This window comes from Eretmochelys imbricata, chromosome 5, assembly GCF_965152235.1.
Source record: "Eretmochelys imbricata isolate rEreImb1 chromosome 5, rEreImb1.hap1, whole genome shotgun sequence".
NCBI classification, from domain to species: domain Eukaryota; kingdom Metazoa; phylum Chordata; order Testudines; family Cheloniidae; genus Eretmochelys; species Eretmochelys imbricata.
In genome coordinates, this window is record NC_135576.1 from 129,390,613 (window position 1) to 129,415,197 (window position 24,585).

At 46.3% G+C, this 24,585-nt stretch overlaps 1 protein-coding gene across 1 annotated transcript in view; it reads left to right on the forward strand.

Moving 5' to 3' along the window:
• The window catches only part of TRABD2A (TraB domain containing 2A), a 113,794-nt gene that overhangs the window by 57,227 nt on the left and 31,982 nt on the right, over positions 1–24,585 (forward strand). The window contains exons 3-4 of the mRNA XM_077816522.1: positions 16,869–17,015; positions 22,032–22,206. Of these exons, the coding sequence (XP_077672648.1) occupies positions 16,869–17,015; positions 22,032–22,206 (322 nt within the window). The remainder of the gene's footprint in view (positions 1–16,868; positions 17,016–22,031; positions 22,207–24,585) is intronic.

The following is a 24,585-nucleotide window of genomic DNA, read 5'->3' on the forward strand; positions in this document are numbered from 1 at the left end:
ATGGATTTCCATAGGTTTAAATATATTATTTGTTTAAATAGTTAAACCCGGAGCACATATCTAATACAGACCATTCCGTAGAGCTGAACTGGGATTGTAGGACAATGGAAATAATCAAATATTTGAATGGCAACAGAATCTTGAAGAAATCTGTGCGGGCGGGGGGGGTCTTTATTTATGAAATACACCAAAGGCTTTGGAAATATCAATAATACACTATAATAATAATATCTAAAACATAGAGATACCTTTTCATAAGAGACTGGAAAAAAGTGTTATAACAATATCTGGGGAAAAGAAAACCCATGGCAAGAACAGCACTCAAAGGGGACCAAATATGAGTGGATGATGGGAACGATGATCAGTGTATGATGAAGCAAACCGCTTTTTAATAAAAAGTGCGCGAGCATGAAACATCAAGAAGTGGTTAGAGCCACTGTTGCTTAGCCAGGGAAAGTTATTGACGTGGAGAAGATAAAAGAATACCTGGTAAAACTAAATATTTCTAAATCAGCAGGACCAGAGGACACACGTCCAAGACTTCTAAAGGAACTAGCACAGGATACAGCGGAACTGCTAGCCATCATTTTTGAAAATTCACGGAAAACAGGTGAGACCCCAGAGGGTTGGCGAAAGCAAATGTAGTAACATTCTTTAACAGGGTAAAAAAGACAGTTTAGGAAGTGACTGACCAGTTAGTTTGACTTCAGTAGAAGGTTACAACATCGTGAAAAGGAAGGATCCAATTTGTAAGCACTTATATAGCGAGCTGGGTGAAATTCTTCAGTCAAAACTTCTTTTTGGCAAAAAATTGGTAACATTGAGACATTTCTTGCATTCCTGTCAGTTTTGCCAAATTGTTCTGGTTGAAAAAACCCAAAATCCTACATAAAAGGATCTGGAAAACCAAAATGTTTTTTGTTTCAACATTTTTGTAACAAAAACATTTTAGATTTTTTTGGTTCAAAATGACTTTGTTTCAAAAATTTCCTTTAATTTTATTTTAAAAAAACCAATAAAATGTTTTAAAATAGTCAGAGTCAAAACATTTCGGTTTTGTCAGACGACATGTTTAGTTCTGCCTGATTTTTTTCCAATGTTTTGATTTGCTGAACATTTCAACCCCCACGCCCCGTTCCCAGTCTGACTCTGATACAAGTGGGTTCCCCCGAGTTCTTTGGAATTGCTAGCAAACCGAAAAATCTGCTCTTCGCACAGCTCTGCTTAGGTAGCCCATCCTGTTGTGACACCAGGAAATAAATATGGCTCAGTGAGATGCAAGCAGTGTGAGTTCATTTAAAAAAAAAAGATTGTCTGTGGGCAAAGTGGATTTAATGAACTTAACCCACTTGGCCTTCGGTAAGACTTTCAATACATTCTTGCCTGGAAAAATAATAGGGACGTTAAGGGAATGTTTAAAAGGTATGGTAAGGTACCAACAAGGGCTGGATCTCCCCAGCATACAAGCTAAGAAAAGATATTCAGCCCATTCCGACCTTTGAACTTACATTATGTTATGATCCTTAACTATGCCAGGATAGCTAACGTGGCACAATCCCTGTAGTGTGGATGCAGTTTACACTGGTATAAAGGTGTCTCATACTGGTATAGCTTATGGCTATACTGGTATAAGACACCTTTGTTCTGATATAAATGAATTCACATTAGGGGTTATACCGGTATAACTATTTTGGTAAAAATCACCCCCTAACTGGAACAGTTGTCCCAGTACAAAAAATCTGTAGACCAGGTCTTAATGTTTGTAAAGTGCTTTGGCATCATCAGATAAAATGTGCTAAATAAGCACATATGATTATCACTGTGGAAGCTGGCTGCTCACAATGGAGATAGCCATGATGAAAAGATAGAAAAAAAGTGTGCTTTTCAGATAGTCTGATGTGTGCTAAGAGCCGCTCTCCTGGTGGTTGGAGGTTATGCAGAACGTACTGTATTTATACATTACTGGAATTTGGCACTTTACCTTTGCAAGCTATTTTGAAAGGAAATCAGCCAATGAAGCTACTGAACCAATGACAACTATTGCTGAAGAGTCTGGGTGAGTCAGGGAGGGTTCAAAAGACTGAAGATAAAAAGCAAATGTGATCACATTAATGTGTCACTACAAACAAGACACACTGGGTGGTCATGGACAAGGATGATTTCTCCTGTCTCTGCACAAATTATACTAAACTGGGAAGTGTTGGGGGCAGGGCTGTGCATCTGAGCTGAGCAGCTCCAGGTGAGCTGAGGGGACATGTTCAGTGTTTAAGTAATTGAAGTGGTGGGCACTGTGATAAAGTTGAACAAACTGGCAGCCAGGAGGGAGGCGCTGGGGGGCAGGGAGAGAGGGGGAGCTGGCTGCCAGTGGGTGCTAAGCACCCACTAATTTTTTTCCATGGGTGCTCCAGCCCTGAAGTACCCACGGAGTCAGTACCTATGGTGCCAGGAGCTGTACAGACACAGAACAAAAAGTCCCTGCTCCAAAGAGCTTACACTCCAAGTCGTGGGGTTACTGCACGGCCTCCCTACAGAGCAGAGTTAAGGTTGTTTGGGTCACTTAACTGAGCATTTCTTACCTTAGTGTGTTGGGATTTCTGTCAAGTTTTAACTCTGAATTTCCTGGGTTTGTAATACTTGGTTTTAGGATAAATATACCAGCTTGTGTTGTTTTTTTTACCCGTAAATTCCTGAATGACATGCACTTTCCACCTTAAAATCTTAACCATAGATTTTTTGTTTATTAATTCGATAGGGGTTTGGCTTAGCATGGGATTTTTCTGCCTTGCTCTGAGTCAGGACAAGAGGGACTATGAAATGGGATTAAGATATCACAATAGTAATACCGACTTGGAGGTTGTTTCATGAGTTTAAATGTTCTAGTGTTGTCTCCTTTGAGTTGTGGATGCATTCACCTGGAGAAAGGTGTAGTCAGTTCAGCAGCTGTGCCAGTAGGAGAAGCTTTCAGGGGTTTGTGTGTGTACAGACAATGAAACCTATCGTTAGTTGCCTGATTCTTTATAAGACTCTGTTTGCAGTTGCTTAGAACACATGGGCAACCTTAATTCTGGTATGATTGACTTTGCAGGCTTCATGTCCTTTAAATATAGCTTGTTCAGATGTATTTAGCGAGAGAGGTTTCACTGATTAGAGAAAATAAATTATATCATTTCTTTTCTCCATCAGTTATGTTGTAAACTTAAAGCCTGTCAAGCACTTTAAGATACTGGGACAAAAGATTCTCTATGAATGCAAGGTGGTAGTAGTATTACAATTATTAACATGAGGTGTACTTAGGGCTAGTCTACACTTACCGTGGATCAGTGCTGCCAGGGGTCGATTTGCAGGGTCTAGTGAAGACCTGCTAAATCGACCACAGATCGTTCGCCTGTCGGCTTCGGTACTCCACCGGAACGAGAAGCATAAGGTAAGGTAAGTTGACGGGTAAGTCAAGTTTCTCCCGTCGACCCAGTGCGGTGTAGACACTGCAATAAGTTGACCTAAGCTATTCACGTAGCTGGAGTTGTGTAACTTAGATCGACTTAACCCCGTAGTGTAGATCTGCCCCTAGAAGTGATTTCAGGACACTTACTCCTTCTTTGGCATAGTCTGTTTTGTCGTGTGAACAGACCCTTAAGGGGTCTCGGTCTCTCTCTCTGTCTCTCTTTTTAATAAATCTGATTCTAACCCTGAAAAACAAATTGGGTAAGGGAAAGTGTTGCTTTTCTCTCAGCTCTTCTCTTTGTTGTCAGGGTGGCAGCGGGGTGTATTCCATCTGATGCGATATTCCACATGGTACATCAGGTGCAACATAAGGCCAGGGAATGGTTTGCCAGGAGATGGTTAATAGCACGCTTATACTCAGACCTCCTCTAGTGTTCTGGTAGCTCTCTAAACGAAACTTCTGCACAGACTCCTGCTGTCTCCATGCCTTGAGTGGTTTTTGCAGGGTTACTTGCTGTAGCAGGAAAGTTCAGGTTCCAGGCTTTGAGAAGGGCACTCCCAGCCTTTTGCTTCAATGGGAGTTGAGATGTAGCCACAGAACATCTAAGAAGTGCGTTGCATCTAAGCAAGGAGCCCTGCTTTCTTCTCAGCACTCAGTTTGAACCATTAACATGACAAAGGAGGATTATTGACTTTCATTGCCACGATGCCTTTGATTCGAGGCTCGCTTTGATTCGGGGTGGCTGTGCTCACTTGCACAGAGGGACCGGTCCCCTTCAGGTGAAGAGGGAGAAGAGAAATGAGCTCTTAAAGTGGAGGAGAGAAGAGAGCACACGACTCAATTGAATGGGTGACGGCAACCAATGCAGGGAGTTGCTGAGAATGGACACCAAAGCAGCCACGATGCCTTGAGACAGTTAAAAGCAAATTGTCTGGCTGAGCGGGCTGTAGCAAGGAAGATGCTCCCCCAAACTATAATTCAAGGGGTTGAATGGCCCTCAAAACTGAGAGCTGAGAAAAAAACATAGAAGATGAGGCAAATGATCGAACAGATGTGAGCGCTTTTGTTGCGAAGACTTGGAGGCTAGCGGGGTGGCGATAGGCTAATTTGAGTCTCATAATGCCAGGTTCCTTTCATATGCAGAGCAGCGCTTTGATCTGGGCTGGATGAAAGTGCTGAAAAGTGGAGAGGATGGCAGGGGGTCTTTTGTCTTTGACAAAAAAGGCATCTGCCGGGCTCTAACTCCCTCTTCCCCACCCCTTTAGCCTAGCAGGCTGTTCCAACAATGCCCGCAAAGGGGACAAGTGTCTCCTGACAGCTGAAGGAATCTCAGGGAGGAGAAAGACTTGCAGCAATATATATACCAGAGAGCTTAATCGATTTTTTCCACAGTACAAAAAGGGGGGGGGGGGGCAGAGGGAGAGAAGAGAGAGAGATCTCAGTGGAAATGAGAGGTGGGAGGGGGAAAAAACCTTTCTAATAAACTTGTTACTTTTGTTCTCGGAATACATCTTTTCAGGAGATGCTTTGATGCTGGTGTGAATGCACTTAATGGAAAGTGGTGTTGGGGTGGGGGGCAGGAGAGGAATATTTCTGAAAGAAGGACAAACTTGGAGTGATTTCCTGTGGATCTCAACGCAAGGAAGATTTCTGAGTTAATATAATACAGTGTGATGCAAGAGACACTCGGAGAACAGAAATCTACCTTATGTACCATTGGTTTGCAAAATCAAGCTTAACACAAACAGCTGGCTTAATTTAAACACTCCCCAGCCATGCAGAATTAACTGTAAAGGTCTCTTGCAACTTACTGTTGCAAATTTCTGTCTGGCTTTTCCCTGTTTGCTATTCTCTTCTCCCTTTTCTAACAGTGTACAGTAGCTCAGTTTCCTTCTTGCTGCAGGGGGATTTTAACTTGGTGCCAGCATCCAATTCAAAGGCTCTAGATCAACTGGAGGCCTGATTCCAGTTGCTTACTTGTCTTACCCCTGTGTAACTCAGCAGAACTATTCCTGCTTTAGTATACCTGGTAAGTGAGATGAGAATCAGACCCTGACAGTCTAATTACTGTGGGCTTCCCAGATCAGCACTTTGTAATAGAACTAACATGTTCTCTTAGTAGTAACACTAGATAAGGTTATCAACTCTGAACCAAGTCAGTCACACAAATTAAACACCTTGAGCACATGAGTTCAGGAATTCTCCTTGCTATGAAATGCCCAGGACTATCAATCATTGACTGTTTACTGAAGATAAACTTTTCAGCAGGGGCACCATTTGAAGGAGCATCTGGTATCGCAAACAGCTGAAATGACACCATTCTCTAAAATAATTGTGTGGGGAGAATTTTAGGTGCTGTTCCTAAATGCAGGAGAGCCTTTACAAAGGCACACATGCTAGTACAACATAACGAAACCCTCAGCTTCCTTCGGCAATCCGTGCTGTGCGCTAGCTGCGTTGTAACCATACGCTCTTCTTTGATAAACATGCCACGTTCTACCTCCAACAAATGCCCTCACAAAGCTTTAACAGCCTGATGCTGAGAGTATTTTTAGCACTACCATCATCCGCCCTGCACTGCATGGATCCTGGTGCCATGAATTTACTGCATGAAATTGTGGCTCTGTTGATTCCTATGCATTTGGCATAGCTTGACTTTTCTACCTCCCAGTGCTGTGGACTTGATCTTGAGTTCCTTTGGCTCCCCCTGATGACACCAAAGGGGTGCTGAAGGTACAACTGGGTGCCATGCAAGCAGGAGAGCGCACCCTAACTGATCTGCAAATGTTGGCTCAGAAGTGGTTCTTACTGGATGTCTATATCAGTTCTGTGTAGAGCTGTAGCTTAGATGGTTGGAACTAAAATGGGGGTGTTGCTTCCTGGAAAGTGAAAATAGGGACTGAACAGTTCCTTCCCAAAATGGAAATGAAAGCAGCCAATTGAGGTCAATATCCCCAGCTGCAGAATTGGTTTCTGGTGTTCGATAAAGCTATACTTGCCCGGGTGCCTTTTGCAGAAAGAACAAGGCATGAGACACCTAGTTCCCATTAAAATTAGATGGGAATTGGGCATCCAAAATCCAAAAACTTGAGTCCCTTGGGTGGCTTTGAAAACCTTATCCCGGAGCTTTAGATGATCTTCTAGCTGAAATATGGAATATCTGATTAGAACAGCAAAAGGCTTTTCCTCTCCTACAACTGCTTTACCTCTCTGACTATCCAGTAGACCGTTGCTGATCTTCACACTTCTGTGGTGGACAGCTCCCACCTTTCAGCGAAGAGTAGTGAGCCAAGGGTTGTAGTGAATATTTATATTAGTAAGGCTTTGTGAAGTACATCTCAGTGTCCTGTAATAGGTTTGAAAAGATTAAATCTTTATTCTGTCAATTGTAGTTTTTAGTTTTAAACTGCATCTTTATGGCACAATGTCCTCGCTTCGTTGTGTGTTCGCGATCTCACTGATTCACAAAATTTAATGAGGCCTCCTAGTGGAGATGCACCTTATCCCAGCAAGAGTGCTTTTACTGCATATACTAGATCCCGGAACAAAATATGCCATTCCGGCCAAAGCACTTTTTTGCTGGTAAAATCGCATCTATCTTAGGGCTTTTGACGGTAAAGATCACACCCCAACTGACATTTCTGTACCAGGAAAAGTTTAAATCAGTGGCTCTCAACCTTTCCAGACCACTGTACCCCTTTCAGGGATCTGATTTGTGTTGTGTCCCCTCAAGTTTCACCTCACTTAAAAACACTTGCTTACAAAATCAGACACAAAAATATAAAAGTGTCACAGCATGCTATTACGAAAAAATTGCTGATTTTCTCATTTTTATCATATAATTATAAAATAAATCAATTGGAATATAAATATTGTACTTACATTTCAGTGTATAGTATGTAGAGCAGTATAAACAAGTCATTGTCTATAAAATTTTAGTTTGTACAATCTTTGCCAGTGCTTTTTACGTAGCCTGTTGTAAAACTAGGCAAATATCTAAATGAGTTGATGTACCCACTGGAAGATCTCTGTGTACCCCAGGGGTATGCATACCCCTAGTTAAGAACCACGGGTTTAAAGTGTAGAGCTGACCTTTGTCTGAGTAGGCCCCCTCTAGTCTTTAGCGTCAATTAGGGCTTGCCTATACAGGAAATTAAACAAAATGAACCAGAAGTGTGAAATTAAAGGGCCTTAGTTAAAGTTCCTGAAATCCCAGTGTGGACACACTTGTTCAGAAATGTCCTTAATCCACTTCAGTTTAATGTACTTCCAAAGTGAATTAAGCTGAAGGAAACTAAGGGTATGTCTATACTAAGAAATTAGGTTGAATTTATAGAAGTCGTTTTTTTAGAAATCATTTTTATATAGTCGATTGTGTGTGTCCCCACACAAAATGCTCTAAGTGCGTTAAGTGCATTAACTCGGCAGAGTGCTTCCACAGTACTGAGGCCAGCATCGACTTCCAGAGCTTTGCACTGTGGGTAGCTATCCCACAGTTCCTGCAGTTTCCGCCGCCCATTGGAATTCTGGGTTGAGATCCCAATGCCTAGTGGGGCAAAAACATTGTCGCGGGTGGTTTTGGGTACATGTCGTCAGGCCCTCCCTCCGTGAAAGCAACGGCAGACGATCGTTTTGCGCCTTTTTTCCTGGGTTACCTATGCAGACACCATACCATGGCAAGCATGGAGCCCGCTCAGATCACTTTGGCAATCAGGAGCACATTAAACAGCACGCGCATTATCCAGCAGTATATGCAACACCAGAACCTACCAAAGTGAAACCGGGCGAATAGGTGACGTCAGCGCAGTGATGAGAGTGATGAGGGCATGGACACAGACTTCTCTCAAAGCACGGGCTCTGGCAATGTGGGCATCATGGTGCTAATGGGGCAGGTTCATGCGGTGGAATGCCGAGTCTGGGCCCGGGAAACAAGCACAGACTGGTGGGACCGCATAGTGTTGCAGGTCTGGGACGATTCCCAATGGCTGTGAAACTTTCACATATGTAAGGGCTCTTTCATGGAACTTCGTGACTTGCTTTCCCCTGCCCTGAAGTGCCAGAATACCAAGATGAGAGCAGCCCTCACAGTTGAGAAGCGAGTGGAAATAACCCTGTGGAAGCTTGCAACACCAGACAGCTACCGGTCAGTCGGGAATCAATTTGGAGTGGGCAAATCTACTGTTGGGGCTGCTGTGATGCAAGTAGCCCACACAATCAAAGATCTGCTGATATCAAGGGTAGTGACCCTGGGAAATGTGCAGGTCATAGTGGATGGCTTTGCTGCAATGGGATTCCCTAACTGTGGTGGGGCCATAGACGGAACCCATATCCCTATCTTGGCACCGGAGCACCAAGCCAGCGAGTACATAAACCGCAAGGGGTACTTTTCAATAGTGCTGCAAGCTCTGGTGGATCACAAGGGACGTTTCACCAACATCAACGTGGGATGGCCGGGAAAGGTACATGGCGCTCGCATCTTCAGGAACTCTGGTCTGTTTCAAAAGCTGCAGGAAGGGACTTTATTCCCAGACCAGAAAATAACTGTTGGGGATGTTGAAATGACTATAGTTAACCTTGGGGACCCAGCCTACCCCTTAATGCCATGGCTCATGGACAGTAGTCAGGAGCTGTTCAATTACAGGCTGAGCAAGTGCAGAATGGTGGTAGAATGTGTATTTGGATGTTTAAAAGCACTCTGGTGCAGTTTACTGACTCGCTTAGACCTCAGCGAAACCAGTATTCCCATTGTTATTACTGCTTGCTGCATGCTCCACAATATCTGTGAGAGTAAGGGGGAGACGTTTATGGCGGGGTGGGAGGTTGAGGCAAATTGCCTGGCCACTGGTTACGCGCAGCCAGACACCAGGGCGGTTAGAAGAGCACAGGAGGGCGTGGTGCGCATCAGAGAAGCTTTGAAAAACAGTTTCATGGCTGGCCAGGCTACGGTGTGAAAGTTCTGTTTGTTTCTCCTTGATGAAACCCCCCACCCCCTTGGTTCACTCTACTTCCCTGTAAGCTAACCACCCTCCCCTTGCTGCTTGCAGAGGCAGTAAAGTCATTGTTGCTTCACATTCATGCATTCTTTATTGATTCATCACACAAATAGGGGGATAACTACCAAAGTAGCCCAGGAGGGAGGAGGAGGGAAGGACAAGGCCACACAGCATTTTAAAACTTTAAAACTTATTGAATGCCAGCCTTCTGTTGCTTGGGCAATCCTCTGAGGTGGAGTGGCTGGGTGGCCGGAGGCCCCCCCACCGTGTTCTTGGGCGTGTGGTGAGGAGGCTATGGAACTTGGGGAGGAGGGCGGTTGGTTACACAGGGGCTGTAGCGGCAGTCTGTGCTCCAGCTGCCTTTTCTGTAGCTCAACCATATGCTGGAGCATATTAGTTTGATCCTATAGGAGCCTCAGCATTGAATCCTGCCTCCTCTCATCATGCTTCCGCCACCTATCATCTTCAGCCCTCTCTTCAGCCCACCACTTACTCTCATCAGCCCGCCATCTCTCCTCCCAGTCATTTTGTGCTTTCCTGCACTCTGACATTGTCTGCCTCCACGCATTCGTCTGTGCTTTGTCAGTGTTGGAGGACAGCATGAGGTCAGAGAACATTTCATCGCGAGTGCGGTTTTTTTGCCTTCTAATCTTCACTAGCCTCCGGGAAGGAGAAGATCCTGTGATCCTTGAAACACATGCAGCTGGTGGAGAAATAAAAAGGGACAGTGGTATTTAAAAAGACACATTTTATAGAATAATGGGTACACTCTTTCACGGTAAACCTTGCTGTTAACATTACATACATAGCACATGTGCTTTCGTTACGAGGTCGCATTTTGCCTCCCCCCACCGCGTGGCTAACAGCAGGGAACATTTCTGTTCAGCCACAGGCAAACAGCCCAGCAGGAATGGGCACCTCAGAATGCCCCCTTAAGAAAAGCACCCTATTTCAACCAGGTGACCATGAATAATATTACTCTCCTGAGGATAACAGAGAGATAAAGAACGGATGTTGCTTGAATGTCAGCAAACACTGGGACCACACGCTGCCATGCTTTATTCTGCAATGATTCCCGACTACGTGCTACTGGCGTGGCGTGGTAAAGTGTCCTACCATGGTGGACGGAATAAGGCTGCCCTCCCCAGAAACCTTTTGCAAAGGCTTTGGGAGTACATACAGGAGAGCTTTGTGGAGATGTCCCTGGAGGATTTCCGTTCCATCCCCAGACACGTTAACAGTAGCTGTACTGGCTGCCAGTGCCAGGGCAAATTAATCATTAAACACGCTTGCTTTTAAATCATGTATACTATTTAAAAAGGTACACTCACCAGAGGTCCCTTCTCCGCCTGGAGGGTCTGGGAGGCAGCCTTGGGTGGGTTTTGGGGGTACTGGCTCCAGGCCCAGGGTGAGAAACAGTTCCTGGCTGTCGGGAAAACCGGTTTCTCCGCTTGCTTGCTCTGAACTATCTACAACCTCCTCCTCCTCATCTTCCTCGTCCCCAAAACCTGCTTCCATGTTGCCTCCCTCTCCATTGACAGAGTCAAAGCACACGGTTGGGGTAGTGGTGGCTGAACCCCCTAAAATGGCATGCAACTCATCATAGAAGCAGCATGTTTGGGGCTCTGACCCGGAGCAGCCATCTGCCTCTCTGGTTTTCTGGTAGGCTTGCCTCAGCTTCTTAAGTTTCACACGGAACTGCTTCGCGTCCCTGTTATGGCATCTGTCCTTCATGCCCTGGGAGATTTTGACAAAGGTTTTGGCATTTCCAAAACTGGAACGTAGTTCTGATAGCATGGATTCTTCTCCCCATACAGCGATCAGATCCTGGTACCTCCCGTTTGGTCCAAGCTGGAGCTCTTTTGCGATTCTGGGACTCCATCATGGTCACCTCTGCTGATGAGCTCTGCACTCACCTGCAGCTTGCCACGCTGGCCAAACAGGAAATGAGATTCAAAAGTTCGCGGGCCTTTTCCTGTCTACCTGGCCAGTGCATCTGAGTTGAGAGTGCTGTCCAGAGCGGTCACAATGGAGCACTCTGGGATAGCTCCTGGAGGCCAATACCGTCAAATTGCGTCCACACTACCTCAAATGCGACCTGGCAAGGCCGTTTCAGCGCTAATCCCCTTGTGGGGGGTGGAGTAAAGAAATCGATTTTAAGAGCCCTTTACGTTGGAAAAAAGGGCTTCGTTGTGTGGACGGGTTAAATCGATTTAACGCTGCTAAATTCGACCTCAGCTCCTAGTGTAGACCAGGGCTAAGGCCACTTCTGAATGAGAGCATCCACAGAGGGATTTAATGCATTTTAACAATGAGTACGTCTACATTGCAGCCAGGGGTGTGCATGGCAACTCATGTGGACATACCCGTAGTTATACTCTAGCTAACCTTCTAAAAATAGAAGTGAAGATGCCCCGTCTCCCACCCCCCAAACCCCACCAGATATGTGCTTGCTTGTGCAGCTTACACAGAAAGTCTGTGCCACAGCATCTTCACTTCTATTTTTAGCAAGCTAGCTAGAATACAGCTACTGCAGATATGTCTACACGAGTTGCAAATCACACCACGGCTGCAGTGTAAACTACCCTGAGGCACTTTAAATTCACACCTTTAGTTAACCTGGTTTAACTTTCTTGAACTTCCTCAGGTAGACATGCCCTTAGCGGGGTGCTATTGGAGTGAGAAACAGAATTCCTGCAGTACCTGAAAAATGTGGGCATTAAGTGCTGTTTTTTGTGTCTTGAGGAGATTGAAACAGATTGTGTCTATATATACACCGAAGTAAAAAGTTCTTTGTGAGTAGGCAGTCAGGTTTGGTTGTAATGAAGGCAACATCATTTCACATTGTGTGAACATAGCTCTGTAATCTCTGCATTCTCATCTGTTGATCAGAAGGCAGGCACATACAATGGGGAGGGACAGACTGACATGATTAAATCCCATGTTCCCATTGTTTTATAATCTTGACATTTGGTATATGCATCCATGGACCTCTGAGCACTGGTTGGGGAAACCTTTACATTTTCCATCAAAGGTCACCAGTCCAAAACAGTTTACAAAAACAATACTAATGTCTCCTATGAGGCATTGATGGTGCTCATGAGATCTCTAGTTTGGAGGAAATAAGGCCGCCTGAGGTCACTGGTTTTGTTCATTGGATTTTAGCCAAGGTAGTTGTTGAAGAGGGAGTAATTGCACTGCATGGACCAATGCTGGTATCTGTTTCCATCCGAAAGGCAGACTGCTGTCAAATAGCATTCAGAGATCGCTATTTTCATACTGCCATAGTTGGGCATGGATAAAAAATTTCCTCTGGGCAGACACATTTGTAAAAAAACAATCTCTGTGTGGCATGCATGGATATGTTTATATACATGTATGTATAGACACCAAAACTCATCACACAAGACTCAAATTATTATTTGTATTACCATGCTAGTCCTTAACCAGGATCCCAATGTGGTGGGAGCTGTACAAACACAAAACAAAAAGACAGCCCCAGCCCCAGAGAATTTACAATCCAAGTATAAGACAAGTGAGAACAGATGGATACAGACAGATGAGGGAGTACCAGGAAGTAGTGAAATGATACTGGGCAGTCTGATCAGCAGTGGTCAGAATAACATTACGGTTATGCCAAAGTCAGGCGCTGGACAAATTCTTTCTCTGGGTGGTGTTACACTCAGGGCTGGTTCTAGGCACCAGCAAAAGAAGCAGGTGCTTGGGGCAGCACATTTCTAGGGGCAGCATTCTGGCGCTGCCCATGCCGCCCCTAGAAATGTGCCCCCGCTCCCACAGCTCGCCTCTGTTCCGCTGCTCCGCTTCTCCTCCCTCCCTCCAGGCTTGCCGCGCGCCAAACTGCTGTTTCGTGCGGCAAGCCTGGGAGGGAGGGAGGAGAAGCCGAGGGGCGGCGCGCGTGCGGGAGGCGGCGGCGGAGCGGAGGTGAGCTGGGGCAGGGAGCGGTTCCTCTATTGCCCCCCCCTTACTTCTTGCGCTCCCCCCTCCCCCACTCACCTCCCCTCCGCCTGCTCCCCTGAACGCGCTGCCTCTCCCCTGCCTGAGAGGGAGGGGGGAGAAGCGGAACAGTGGCATGTTCAGGGGAGCAGGCGGAGCGGAGGTGAGCTAGGGCAGGAGGTTGTCGAGGGGGAGCAGCAGGAAGCATTGTGGGGGGGGAAATGCGGCACTCCCGGGGGAGGAGGCGAAGCCGGGGATTTGGGGAAGGGGTTGGGAAGGGGCAGAGTTGGGGCTGGGGGAGGGGCATGAAAAAAAAGCTGGGGCGGCCAAAAAATTTTTTGCCTGGGGTGGCAAAAATCCTAGAGCCGGCCCTGGTTACACTTCACCACCTTGCACATCCCGTAGATTTGATATTAACCATATTAATATTTATCCCAATCCTCTTTACTTCCTTTGTGTTCTGATGAATTTGGTATTTTGGTACATTTGTTTTATTTGGAAAAAAGGAGAATAAAAGTGATAAAACACCCAATATTTTTATATATATATCTATATATCTATATCTTTATATATCTTCCGTTCATGTGTTGAAAAGCACCAGTAGCTCTAGGTGCTTTTTGCAGTACCTGAAATAAACAACAAGCAAGAATAAATTCCACACAGCAAATGGCACAAAGCCACCCAGGCTGGAATAATTCTCCCCATATCTAGCCAGGCACATCCTTCAACCCGCCTTCTGCTCCAATGGCAAAGAGGATGAGCTTTGCAGAATGTCCTGGAAGCTAGCAATTCTAGCCTCTCTCACTGCAAAGGGACCAGCTCCAGAGTTGATGTGTCCTCATGGGAAAAGGCCCTACCCCTTTAAACCGGGGGCCTGTCAGCTTTAGCACATCTGCTAATAGCAGCTGCCCTGATGTGGGAGGAAAGGGAAGAGTGTTACAGGAGCGTGGTAGGTTCTGAGGACGCTGGCTTTTTGTCTTTAGCTGACTCGCTCTTACGTCAGCTCAGGTCATTCCTACTGGGTACAGCAGATGAGTTTAAAGGGCTGAGTGTCTCTGAGGCAGAGGGATATAAGGGCTGGGATAAAGAGGTCTTGTAGGGGGAACCGTAGGGAACAACCAAGCTTGGGAGCAAGGTAAGGCTGAAAACAACCTTTTCTTGTTTACCTTAACAATAAAGGCAAACCTCCAGAAGAGGTGAATGTTTGTTTTATCTTGTCCAGTGTGTATGCATTGTGTTCAGAGCAGATAGCATCATCCTGCTTAGATAGAGGGTCTGTCAGGTGCCAAATCCATTTAGGGCTTCTATAGCCCAAAACCACCACCTGAATCTCAGTCAGGCAGCCAGTGCAGATTATAGGCACTGTCGTTATGTGCTCTCTGTGGCCCTAATTCAGGAAAACATCTGTATTAAAGACAGCTCCCGTATTTCAACCAGGTTACCATGAACGATATCACTTTCCTGAGGATAACACAGGGAGATAAAGAATGGATGTTGGTTGAATGCCAGCAAACACCAGGACCATACGCTGCCGGGCTTTGTCATGCAATGATACCAGATTACTTGCTACTAGCATGGCGTGGTAAAGTGTCCTACCATGGAGGACGGAATAAGGCTGCTCTCCCCAGAAACCTTCTGAAAAGTCTTTTAGAGTACCTCCAGGAGAGCTTCATGGAGATGTCCCTGGAGGATTTCCGTTCCATCCCCAGACACGTTAACAGACTTTTCCAGTAGTTGTACTGGACGCGAATGCATCCCAAGTCCTTAGGGCAAATTAATCATTAAACACGCTTGCTTTTAAAACATGTATTGTATTTAAAAAGGTACACTCACCAGAGGTCCCTTCTCCGGCTTGGTTGGGTTGGGAGGGTATTTCAGTCAGGGTAATAAAAAGATCCTGGCTGTTGGGGAGAATGTTGTGCTGTGTGCTCTCCTCAAGCTCGTTCTCCTCCTCCTCATCATCTTCCCTGTCAGCATGGTGGAGAGTACCCCATCATCGGCGTCCACGGACAGGGGTGGGTAGTGGTGACCCCCCCCACCCCCCCAGAATTGCATGCAGTTCAGCGTAGAAGCGGCATGTCTGGGGCTCTGTCCAGGAGCATTCGTTCGATTCTTTGGTTTTCTGGTGCGCGTGTCTGAGCTCCTTAAGTTTCATGCGGCACTGTGTTGCGTCCCTGCTGTAGCCTCTGGCCCTCATGGCCTCGGAGATTTTTTGAAATGTTTTGGCATTTCGTCTTTTGGAACGTAGTTCTGATAGCACGGATTCCTCTCCCCATACAGCGATCAGATCCAGTACCTCCCATTCGGTCCATGCTGGAGCTCTTTTTCGATTCTGGGACTGCATGGTCACCTGTGCTGATGAGCTCGCCTGGCCAAACAGGAAATGAGATTCAAAAGTTCCCCGGGGCTTTTCCTGTACACCTGGCCAGTGCATCCGAGTTCAGAGTGCTGTCCAGAGCGGTCACAGTGGTGCACTGTGGGATAGCTCCTGGAGGCCAATACAATCTAATTGTGTCCATACTAACCCTAATTCGAAACGGCGATGTAGATTTCAGCGCTAATCCCCTCATCGGGGAGGAGTCCAGAAATCGATTTTAAGAGCCCTTTATGTTGAAAAAAATGGCTTCGTTATGTGGACGGGTGCAGGGTTAATTCCATTTAGTGCTGCTAAATTTGACATAAACTTGTAGTGTAGGCCAGGCCTAAGCATGTGTTTCCATCCCATCAAAGTCAGTGAACAGAGTTGGGCTCAAGCCTTAAGTGCTTTCCTGAATTGGGATTTAAGTGAAGCCCTGCTCAGTGCAGAATACTTCTTCTTACTCCTGCTTCTGAATGGCCCCAAGCTGAAGCCTGAAGCAGAGAGAGTGTGCTACAGAGGTGTAGTCTTGAATGGTAAAGGCATGGGTAACTCCAGCAAGGTCTGCACCCAAAAGAACCAGTAGTCCTCTTCTCACCAGGTGCTCTTGGCCTCAGCTGCTGTTTGAACAGCCCAGGATCTAGAAAGACACCCCCTCCCCCCAAGTTGCATAGCTGGGTAACAAACAATCCCTCAGTCTGCGGTGCTGACCCTTCCGCTTGCTGCCCGCTGCTCTGTCTCCGTGGGTCGCACCTCAGTCTGCTAGCCCTTACCCTGGCCCTGATCTCATTCAGATACTGAGTCATTCATCCTATTGCAACCCCCAGGGATGTGTAGAGATGCCACAGCCTGTATCTCCCCCTGAGCCCAACAGCCTCCTGTATTCGGGTGAGCAGGAGGGGAGGCAGGATAGATTCCCCTGCCCCCACAAGGCAGTGTACTCTGTTGTTTCTGATGTGTAAATAGCTATACCTCTGCAGGAAGGGTGGGTTGGTGAAGCATGTGGATTACCACACTTGGAGTGGGAGTAGAGTTGAAGATTCTTGTTCATATTTATCTTCACAGCCAGTGAGTTAAGCACTTATGAGGAACTCTGTCTTTTCCTCCCTCCTCCCTCCCTCAGGTGATCTTTGCTTTGAATCAGACTCTCTTGCAGCAGGAGAGCCTCCGAGCAGGAAGTCTCCAGACCCCATATACGACCGAGGACCTTATCGAGCATTACAACTGTGGGGACCTCAACTCCATCATCTTCAGCCATGACACTTCTCAAGTGAGTCTTGCCGCTGCACCCCCTGGTATTTCCCACCTGTCCCTGACTGCCAGAGAATCCCCTGATTCTGCCCTTCTGCCATGCCAGCGTCCTTCAACGGACAGCGCTGCTTCCACTCCGGAAAGGTCTGAGAATTGTTACCAATAAGTGGAACCACTTATTGTTCTGTTTAGTGTGGTAGAAACGGGAAGGGGAGAAATGGGGGGGGGGGGGATGTTTCAAATGATTGTGCCTGCCTTCTTGTCAGGCTGCCCCGATTTGGATTTTGGGGGGGTTTCTGTTCCTGTTAATTTGAACCTTTCGTTTCTTGCAACTTGAGAGAGTTAAAAGCTTTGCTCAGGAGTCCAGCCAATCCAAGCATACTAACTAGTGTTAGTGTGACCAGGTACAGCAGCAACACCGGGGCTCCCGGCATGCAAGGGGTTAACTCTGGCTTCCCTAGCATAGGTGTGCTGAGGAGGGGCTGTATGCTTAACAGGCTTTGCCAGGCTCGATATACAGGTGTATCTGTCCTCCTCCCCTTTGTGGAGGTACAATTTAGAGTGTCAAAAGAGTGCTTTTGCCAGTAGACCGTAAACCATTTCCCCAAACAGAATTAGCTATGCTGGCAAAAGGACATTGTTGCTGGTATAACTGCACATACCGTAGGGATTTAGCTGTGTTGGTCGGGGGTGTGATTTCTTTCACCCTCCTAATTGACATAGCAATGCCAGCAAAACCTTCTGGTGTCGACCAGGCTTAAGAGGGTACGTCTACACTGCAGCTGGGAGTGACCCTCCCAGCCCAGGGTGACAGATCCGTGCAAGCTAGGCTTCTTCAGATAGCTGCGTGGATTTTGTGGCTCCGGCGGAGACTTGGTCTAGCCACCTGAGCTCAGACCCAGGGGCTCGGGTGGGCGCGACAGCCCGAGCTCTCGCCCAAGCTGCAGCATCCACACTGCTAATTTTAGCATGCTAAGCTGTGTGGTTTGTTTTATGCTGCACAGCTTTGCCCCGGTTGAACACCCCTTTTGCTGCTCCACTGCCATGTATTCTGCTGAGCTCTCCCTCCCGCAGGTTGCAATTATTTATCTAACACATCGCCCCTTCAGCCTAGAACCAAGGGGTCAGGTTGCCTCTCACTGGGGCGGTGGAACCAGTGCAATGGAGAGGAGAATCAGGCCATAAGGTTCTTTCCTGGTGATGAGTTAAGAATGATCACCCCCATCCTACAGACGGGGAGAATGAGACAGCAAGAGATTCGTGGCCTGCGTTTCAAATGTGCTGAACACTTCCATCTCCCCTGGATTTGATTTTCACTTGTGGGCTCTCAGCACCTGGGAGAATCAGGCCCTGTGGGACTTGCCCAAGATGACTCAGCAGGTCGTTGGCAGAGGGCCAGATTCTGCATGTGAGAACACTGCTCTAGATCCGGAGAAATGTCATTCGAATTACAGCTGGTTTACATTGGGCCAGATGCTGATCCTGGTTATGCCAGTCAGGAACAGGACAAAGATCCTCTCACTCCTGGTCTGCTTCTCTAACTGCTAGCTCACACTGCCTTTCCTTCGATAGGCCCCTTCGCAAATGTGGGTAAAGATTGCTAACTGGCTGACTTGAGTGGCTGCTTTTCTCTCCAGCCAGGACCAGAACATGCTCTGTCCTATACTCTAGCTTGTTGCCTGTAGACAGCGGAGTCTTCCCTGGCCTTTTCTTTGAGACAAACAGGATGTCTGACTGTTTAATTTTAGCACCAAAGCTCCGAGAGGTCACTTTTATTTTTTAAAGGCCCCTTTGGCATTAGGTTGTATAAGGGAAGAGTCAGTTTAGTCCCAGTGGAGAGGAGGCCCAGGCTTTTGGTGCGAATAGTGACACATGCATGTGAGCCTCACTTTGGCACCTATGTAACACTGGACAAATCACAAGCATTTTAATGCCTGTATTTCCCCCATCTTGGCAGTGGGGAGCATAGACGTCGACTCCGTGGGTGCTCCGGGGCTGGAGCACCCACGGGGAAAAATTGGTGGGTGCTCTGAACTCACCGGCAGCTCCCCGCCCTGCCCCAGCTTACCTCCGCCTTTGCCTCCTTCCCTGAGCGCGCTGTGTCCCCGCTTCTCCTCCCAGTGCTTGCCTCCACAAAACAGCTGTTTTGCAGCTTAACAAGCTCTGGGAGGGAAGGGGGAGGAGCGGGAACGTGGCGCGCTCAGGGGAGGAGGCAGGGAAGAGGTGGGGCCGGGGCGGGGATTTGGGGAAGGGGTTGGAATAGGGGCAGGGAGGGGGCAGAATTGGGGTGGGGACTTTGGGGAAGGGGTTGCAATCGGGGGCAGGGTAGGGGTGGGAGGGGCAGGGGTGGAGTTGGGGTGGGGTCAGGGACAGTCGGGGGTCGAGCATCCACTGGTGCCAGCAGAAGTCAGCGCCTATGGTGGGGAGGGCAGTCACCTCCTCACAGTGGTTCATGGATTGGCTACTTCATTTTTGTCAAGCCCTTTGAGCTCCTTGGATTGTTTGCACTTCTAGAGTACGTGCCATTTTGATATATATTCCTATCGCTGTCTTGGGACGGAGCATGCTTTGCATTTAACCGTGCTTTTTTGTAGCCCAGTTATTTGGTGGAGACTCATGGCAGCAAAGAGGTGTCTAAGAGGATTGTGTTGAAAGCATGTCAGCGCAAGGGGAGGAGGGATTATGTAGGAGGGCAGAAGGGTGTATATGGCCTGATTTGTGTACAGGTTTTGTATGGGTGTAACTCTGTCTGTTAGTTAATAATGATACCAGTGCAATCCTGCATGCAACTTGTATGGGTGTATAAAAGTGTTTTATACCAGTAGAGCTCTTCCCCTTCCCATATGGGAATAGCTATATTGGTATAATATGTATGTGTGTACGTAACTGCATCCACATTCCGGCGATGGAGTTAACGCCATACAACTCTGTAGTGCAGACAAGGCCTAAGTAGGAGAACTGGGATGAAATAAAGAAAGATTGGGTTTAGATTGAATATCAGGAAAAACGTATGATGACACGCAGAGTCCGTTGCGGGAACAGTCTCCCAAGCAGCGTGATGGAATCCCCAGTGCTCTGATACTATAAACGACAAGAAAACGCCCTGTAAGGAATCATTTGGCCTTGTCAGGGTGGTGGCTGGGTCTCAGACATTAGACCTCTGTTACTTCTGAGTGTGAGGTTCTGCCTAGCCCCTTATGTACATCAATCAAAACGTAGGTCTCAACCTAGCAGAGCTGAGTGAGAGCTCGGTGGTGGGAGGGGTTCCCTGCCGATCTAACATTTCCCTCTGTGGCAGAGCACGTTCAGTGGGGTGCGCTGCGGAGCTGAAGCTACTGTCATGTTCAGCCCATTGTGCCAGTCTCCTGGCACTGAGCTTTGTGTGTGTGTCACTGTCTCTTTGTTGTTGTGCACACCTCACCATCGCCTCGGGGTGCCTTTGCAGCTGAGTGAATTGTTGGCAACGATAATAATAAATAGCACCTAGTTCTTTTTTAGCATTTTCCTCCACAGATCTCAAAGCACTTAACAAAGGAGGCGAGCATCATTATCCCCATTTCACAGATGACCATACAGATTAGACAAGTTTATTTTATTCAATTACTACAGATTACAGGCGATTAACCTTACTTCCCATCCCGAGGAGAGAACTGCTCTGTTGATACCATGCCTCATGTCTCTGAGGGACAAGTTGCTCTTCACCTACACGAGAGTCCTTTTTCTCCACCTCATAAAGCTCACCTCGGAGACAGATTCTATGTGAGCTAGGTCAAAGAGTGACCTCACTGCAGCCCTAATAGTCTAAATCAGTTAAAACAGCAATTCCAAACCAGTTGGATATGATCTGGGAAGTGCTCACACCCCATTGGCGGAGAAACGACAAAAAATACCAAAACCTGCCAAATTCTGTGGGAGCCAACGAGGGGAAGGAATGAGCAAGGCACTGTCTTCCTCCTGGAGCTCCTCAATGTTACAGCACTTACTCCCCCTCTCGCCCCCTTGAATCTGGGCGGTTTTGTTTTTTAATCTCCTTCCTCTGAAGCATCAGGGTTGGCCTCAGCTGGAAATGGGATGTTGGATGGGGCAGGCCAGGGCTCTGAGGTGGTACTGAGCATTCTCTCTCTCAGATACTTGGCTGGCTGGTTCTTGCTCACATGCCCAGGGTCAAACTGATCACAATGTGTGGGGTGGGGTCAGGAAGGAATTTCCCTCCAGGTGCGGCTGACCGTGACCTCAGGGGTTTTTCAACTTCCTCTGCAGTGTGCCAGTGCATTATCCGGGTATGTCTCACTTCATCATTTCCCTGCCACTGCAGGGGCCTTGGGCACTGGTGCCCCTTGGTCCCAAAGAATGGCAAAGGATTGTGGGAGAGGGGGGTTGCAGCAGGCAACCAAAGGTGGATTTGGGGTTATTGGGGTGCGTGTGTGAGGGGTGTTTGAGAACGAATGTTTAAAGGATGCTGTAATGACATCAGGACTGGGGACTACCTTGTAAATGATGCACATGGAGCTGGTTGAAAAATGGGAACGTTCTTTATGAAAAAATTGTCCCTTTTTGGGAAAAACGTTGAAATTTTTTGACCAACCCTAGCTGCTTGGTTATTATTCTCCCCCAACCAGCGCGGCTTGCGGGACAGCAGGCAAATGGCTCATGTGACACTGTCCCTATGATCTTAATGTTATAATACTTGGTGGGTTTAGGGAAAAGGTATGAAGCTAAAGATAGCAAATGACAAATACGGATTTCCTTTAGCTGTACAAGTAGGATTCAAGAGCTACTATCTGACAAACCCAGAATGACTGTTTTCTTTGTATCAAGCTAAAACAAATTCAGGTTGTAAAATCACATACTTGGAGAACTGGAACATTTTTAAAAATTCATTGAGAAGGGGTTTTTGTTCTGCTGTACATGTTTTTTGTGGGGAGTGAGGGGGAATGCCAGGCTCCTCGATGCCTGACCTTGACAATCTTCATCTCCTTGGAATACACCAGTGGAATAAAGTCATTTCCCACAAAGATTTTTCTTTCTTGCCTAGGTCCCAAATTTCATTAACGCCACCCTGCCACCCCACGAGCGCATTACTGCCCAAGAGATAGACAGCTATTTCCGCCAGGAGCTGATCTACAAGCGCAATGAGAGGATGGGAAAGAGAGTGAAGGACCTGCTGGAGGAGTACCCTGACAAGAGTTTCTTCTTTGCATTTGGAGCCGGTACGTGCTAGACGAGCTCTTGAATTTGATTACTTTCTTCCTGCATTTTTACAAACTCTGCTTTCAAGCCCCAGATTCTGTTATGAATCCCCATGCAGAACTCACTGCAGGATCAGACCCTTTAAAGGCATAACAAATCCTCTTCCCTTAGTTAGTTCTTTAGCTGTAGACTATTATTCAAATTAAAGATACATGTGAACTCTTTGAAGCTCACCAAGGTAGGCACGGTTGTTGAAGGTGCATACTTAGTTTACGGCCTCATGCTAGCTTAAGTCTGAAAAGTTAGTTGGTTGATGGGTATCTAGTTCAATCAGTAGTGCCAAGACACTTCCAATGAGATTGGGGCCCCCCTGTGCTATGTGATATACATGTGCATAAGGGACAGTCCTTGCCAGGGTGGATTTATTCAAATCAAAGTGATTTAAATCACCTGATTTTAATCGAGATTTAAAGATGCAAGCAGGAAACCTTGATTTAAATAACTGATTTTAATTGTGCTTTGCATTTGTACTTTTTAGTTATTTTCCTAAGGAACAATTGATTCTCATTGGTTGGTAACCATTAAAACATGCTGATTTACAACTAAATAGAACTAAATCTGATACTTATACTGTATCCTCCTGCTTAGCAAATAGATCTAGACACATTTATTTTTACAGTCTCAGAAAATGGTGAATTTTCTTATTTACTAGATGACTGATTTTCTACTCATGATTTGTGTCAATCATGGAAATTGGTACTCAACTAAAAATGCACAAAACCAGCATTTGCAATTTTTGTAATTACTTGACTAAAACTACATTAATGATGCTGGATATTAGATTCTGTGTAAGTTTACCAAAACATATTTTGCATTTAAAATTAACTGATTTATTAAACAAAGTATTATCTGTAGGTAATGTGTTGAACTAACTGTTTGTGATCACCACATCCTTCAAGATTTTAGAACTAACAGACCATACTTTCACACCTAGTTTTTATTCATAGACTGGAAGAGGAAAACAAGCATTCCTGCTTTTTCGGCTCCCAGTTGCTTTCTTAACTTTGAATGAACTAGTCATTGAACTGACCTAGTTGAATAAACTGAAATGAAGAAAATATTCTCTCTGCACTTGCAGAGCAGGCTGCTGCTGTCAAAAACTGGTTGAGCACTCTCTGGTTCCAGTTGCTGAGCCAGTGACTTCCACCAGGTCAGTGGTTGGACTTTCTTTAGCACTTGGCAGCAAACATGTAGTGCAATATTATTTTTTGCATTTAATTTAAATGGTGTTATTAGATTATAAAAGTGTGGGCCTTAACACAGGTTGTCAATTTCAAATTTAATTTTAAATGTTTATTTTTAATAATCAACCTGTATTTAATAAAAATCTGATCTAAATAAAAAAATAGATCTTTTTAATTAAAAAACCCCTTCATGTTCATACACCCTGGTCCTTGCGCTGAAGACCAGCTTGCCTTAACAGTGAAATCCTAGCAGATCTAAAACATAAAAAAGAAGCTTACAAGAAGTGGAAGGTTGGACATATGACCAGGGAAGAGTATAAAAATATTGCTCGGGCATGTAGGAATGAAATCAGGAGGGCCAAATCGCACCTGGAGCTGCAGCTAGCAAGAGATGTCAAGAGTAACAAGAAGGGTTTCTTCAGGTATGTTGGCAACAAGAAGAAAGCCAAGGAAAGTGTGGGCCCCTTACTGAATGAGGGAGGCAACCTAGTGACAGAGGATGTGGAAAAAGCTAATGTACTCAATGCTCTTTTTGCCTCTGTCTTCACGAACAAGGTCAGCTCCCAGACTGCTGCGCTGGGCATCGCAACATGGGGAGTAGATGGCCAGCCCTCTGTGGAGAAAGAAATGGTTAGGGACTATTTAGAAAAGCTGGACATGCACAAGTCCATGGGGCCGGACGAGTTGCATCCGAGAGTGCTAAAGGAATTGGTGGCTGTGATTGTAGAGCCTTTGGCCATTATCTTTGAAAACTCGTGGCAAACGGGGGAAGTCCCAGATGACTGGAAAAAGGCTAATGTAGTGCCAATCTTTTAAAAAAGGGAAGAAGGAGGATCCTGGGAACTACTGGCCAGTCAGCCTCACCTCAGTCCCCAGAAAAATCATGGAGCAGGTCCTCAAAGAATCAATCCTGAAGCACTTACATGAGAGGAAAGTGATCAGGAACAGTCAGCATGGATTCACCAAGGGAAGGTCATGCCTGACTAATCTAATCGCCTTCTATGATGAGATTACTGGTTCTGTGGATGAACGGAAAGCAGTGGATGTATTGTTTCTTGACTTTAGCAAAGCTTTTGACACTGTCTCCCACAGTATTCTTGTCAGCAAGTTAAAGAAGTATGGGCTGGATTGTCGGGCTCAACGGGTAGTGATCAA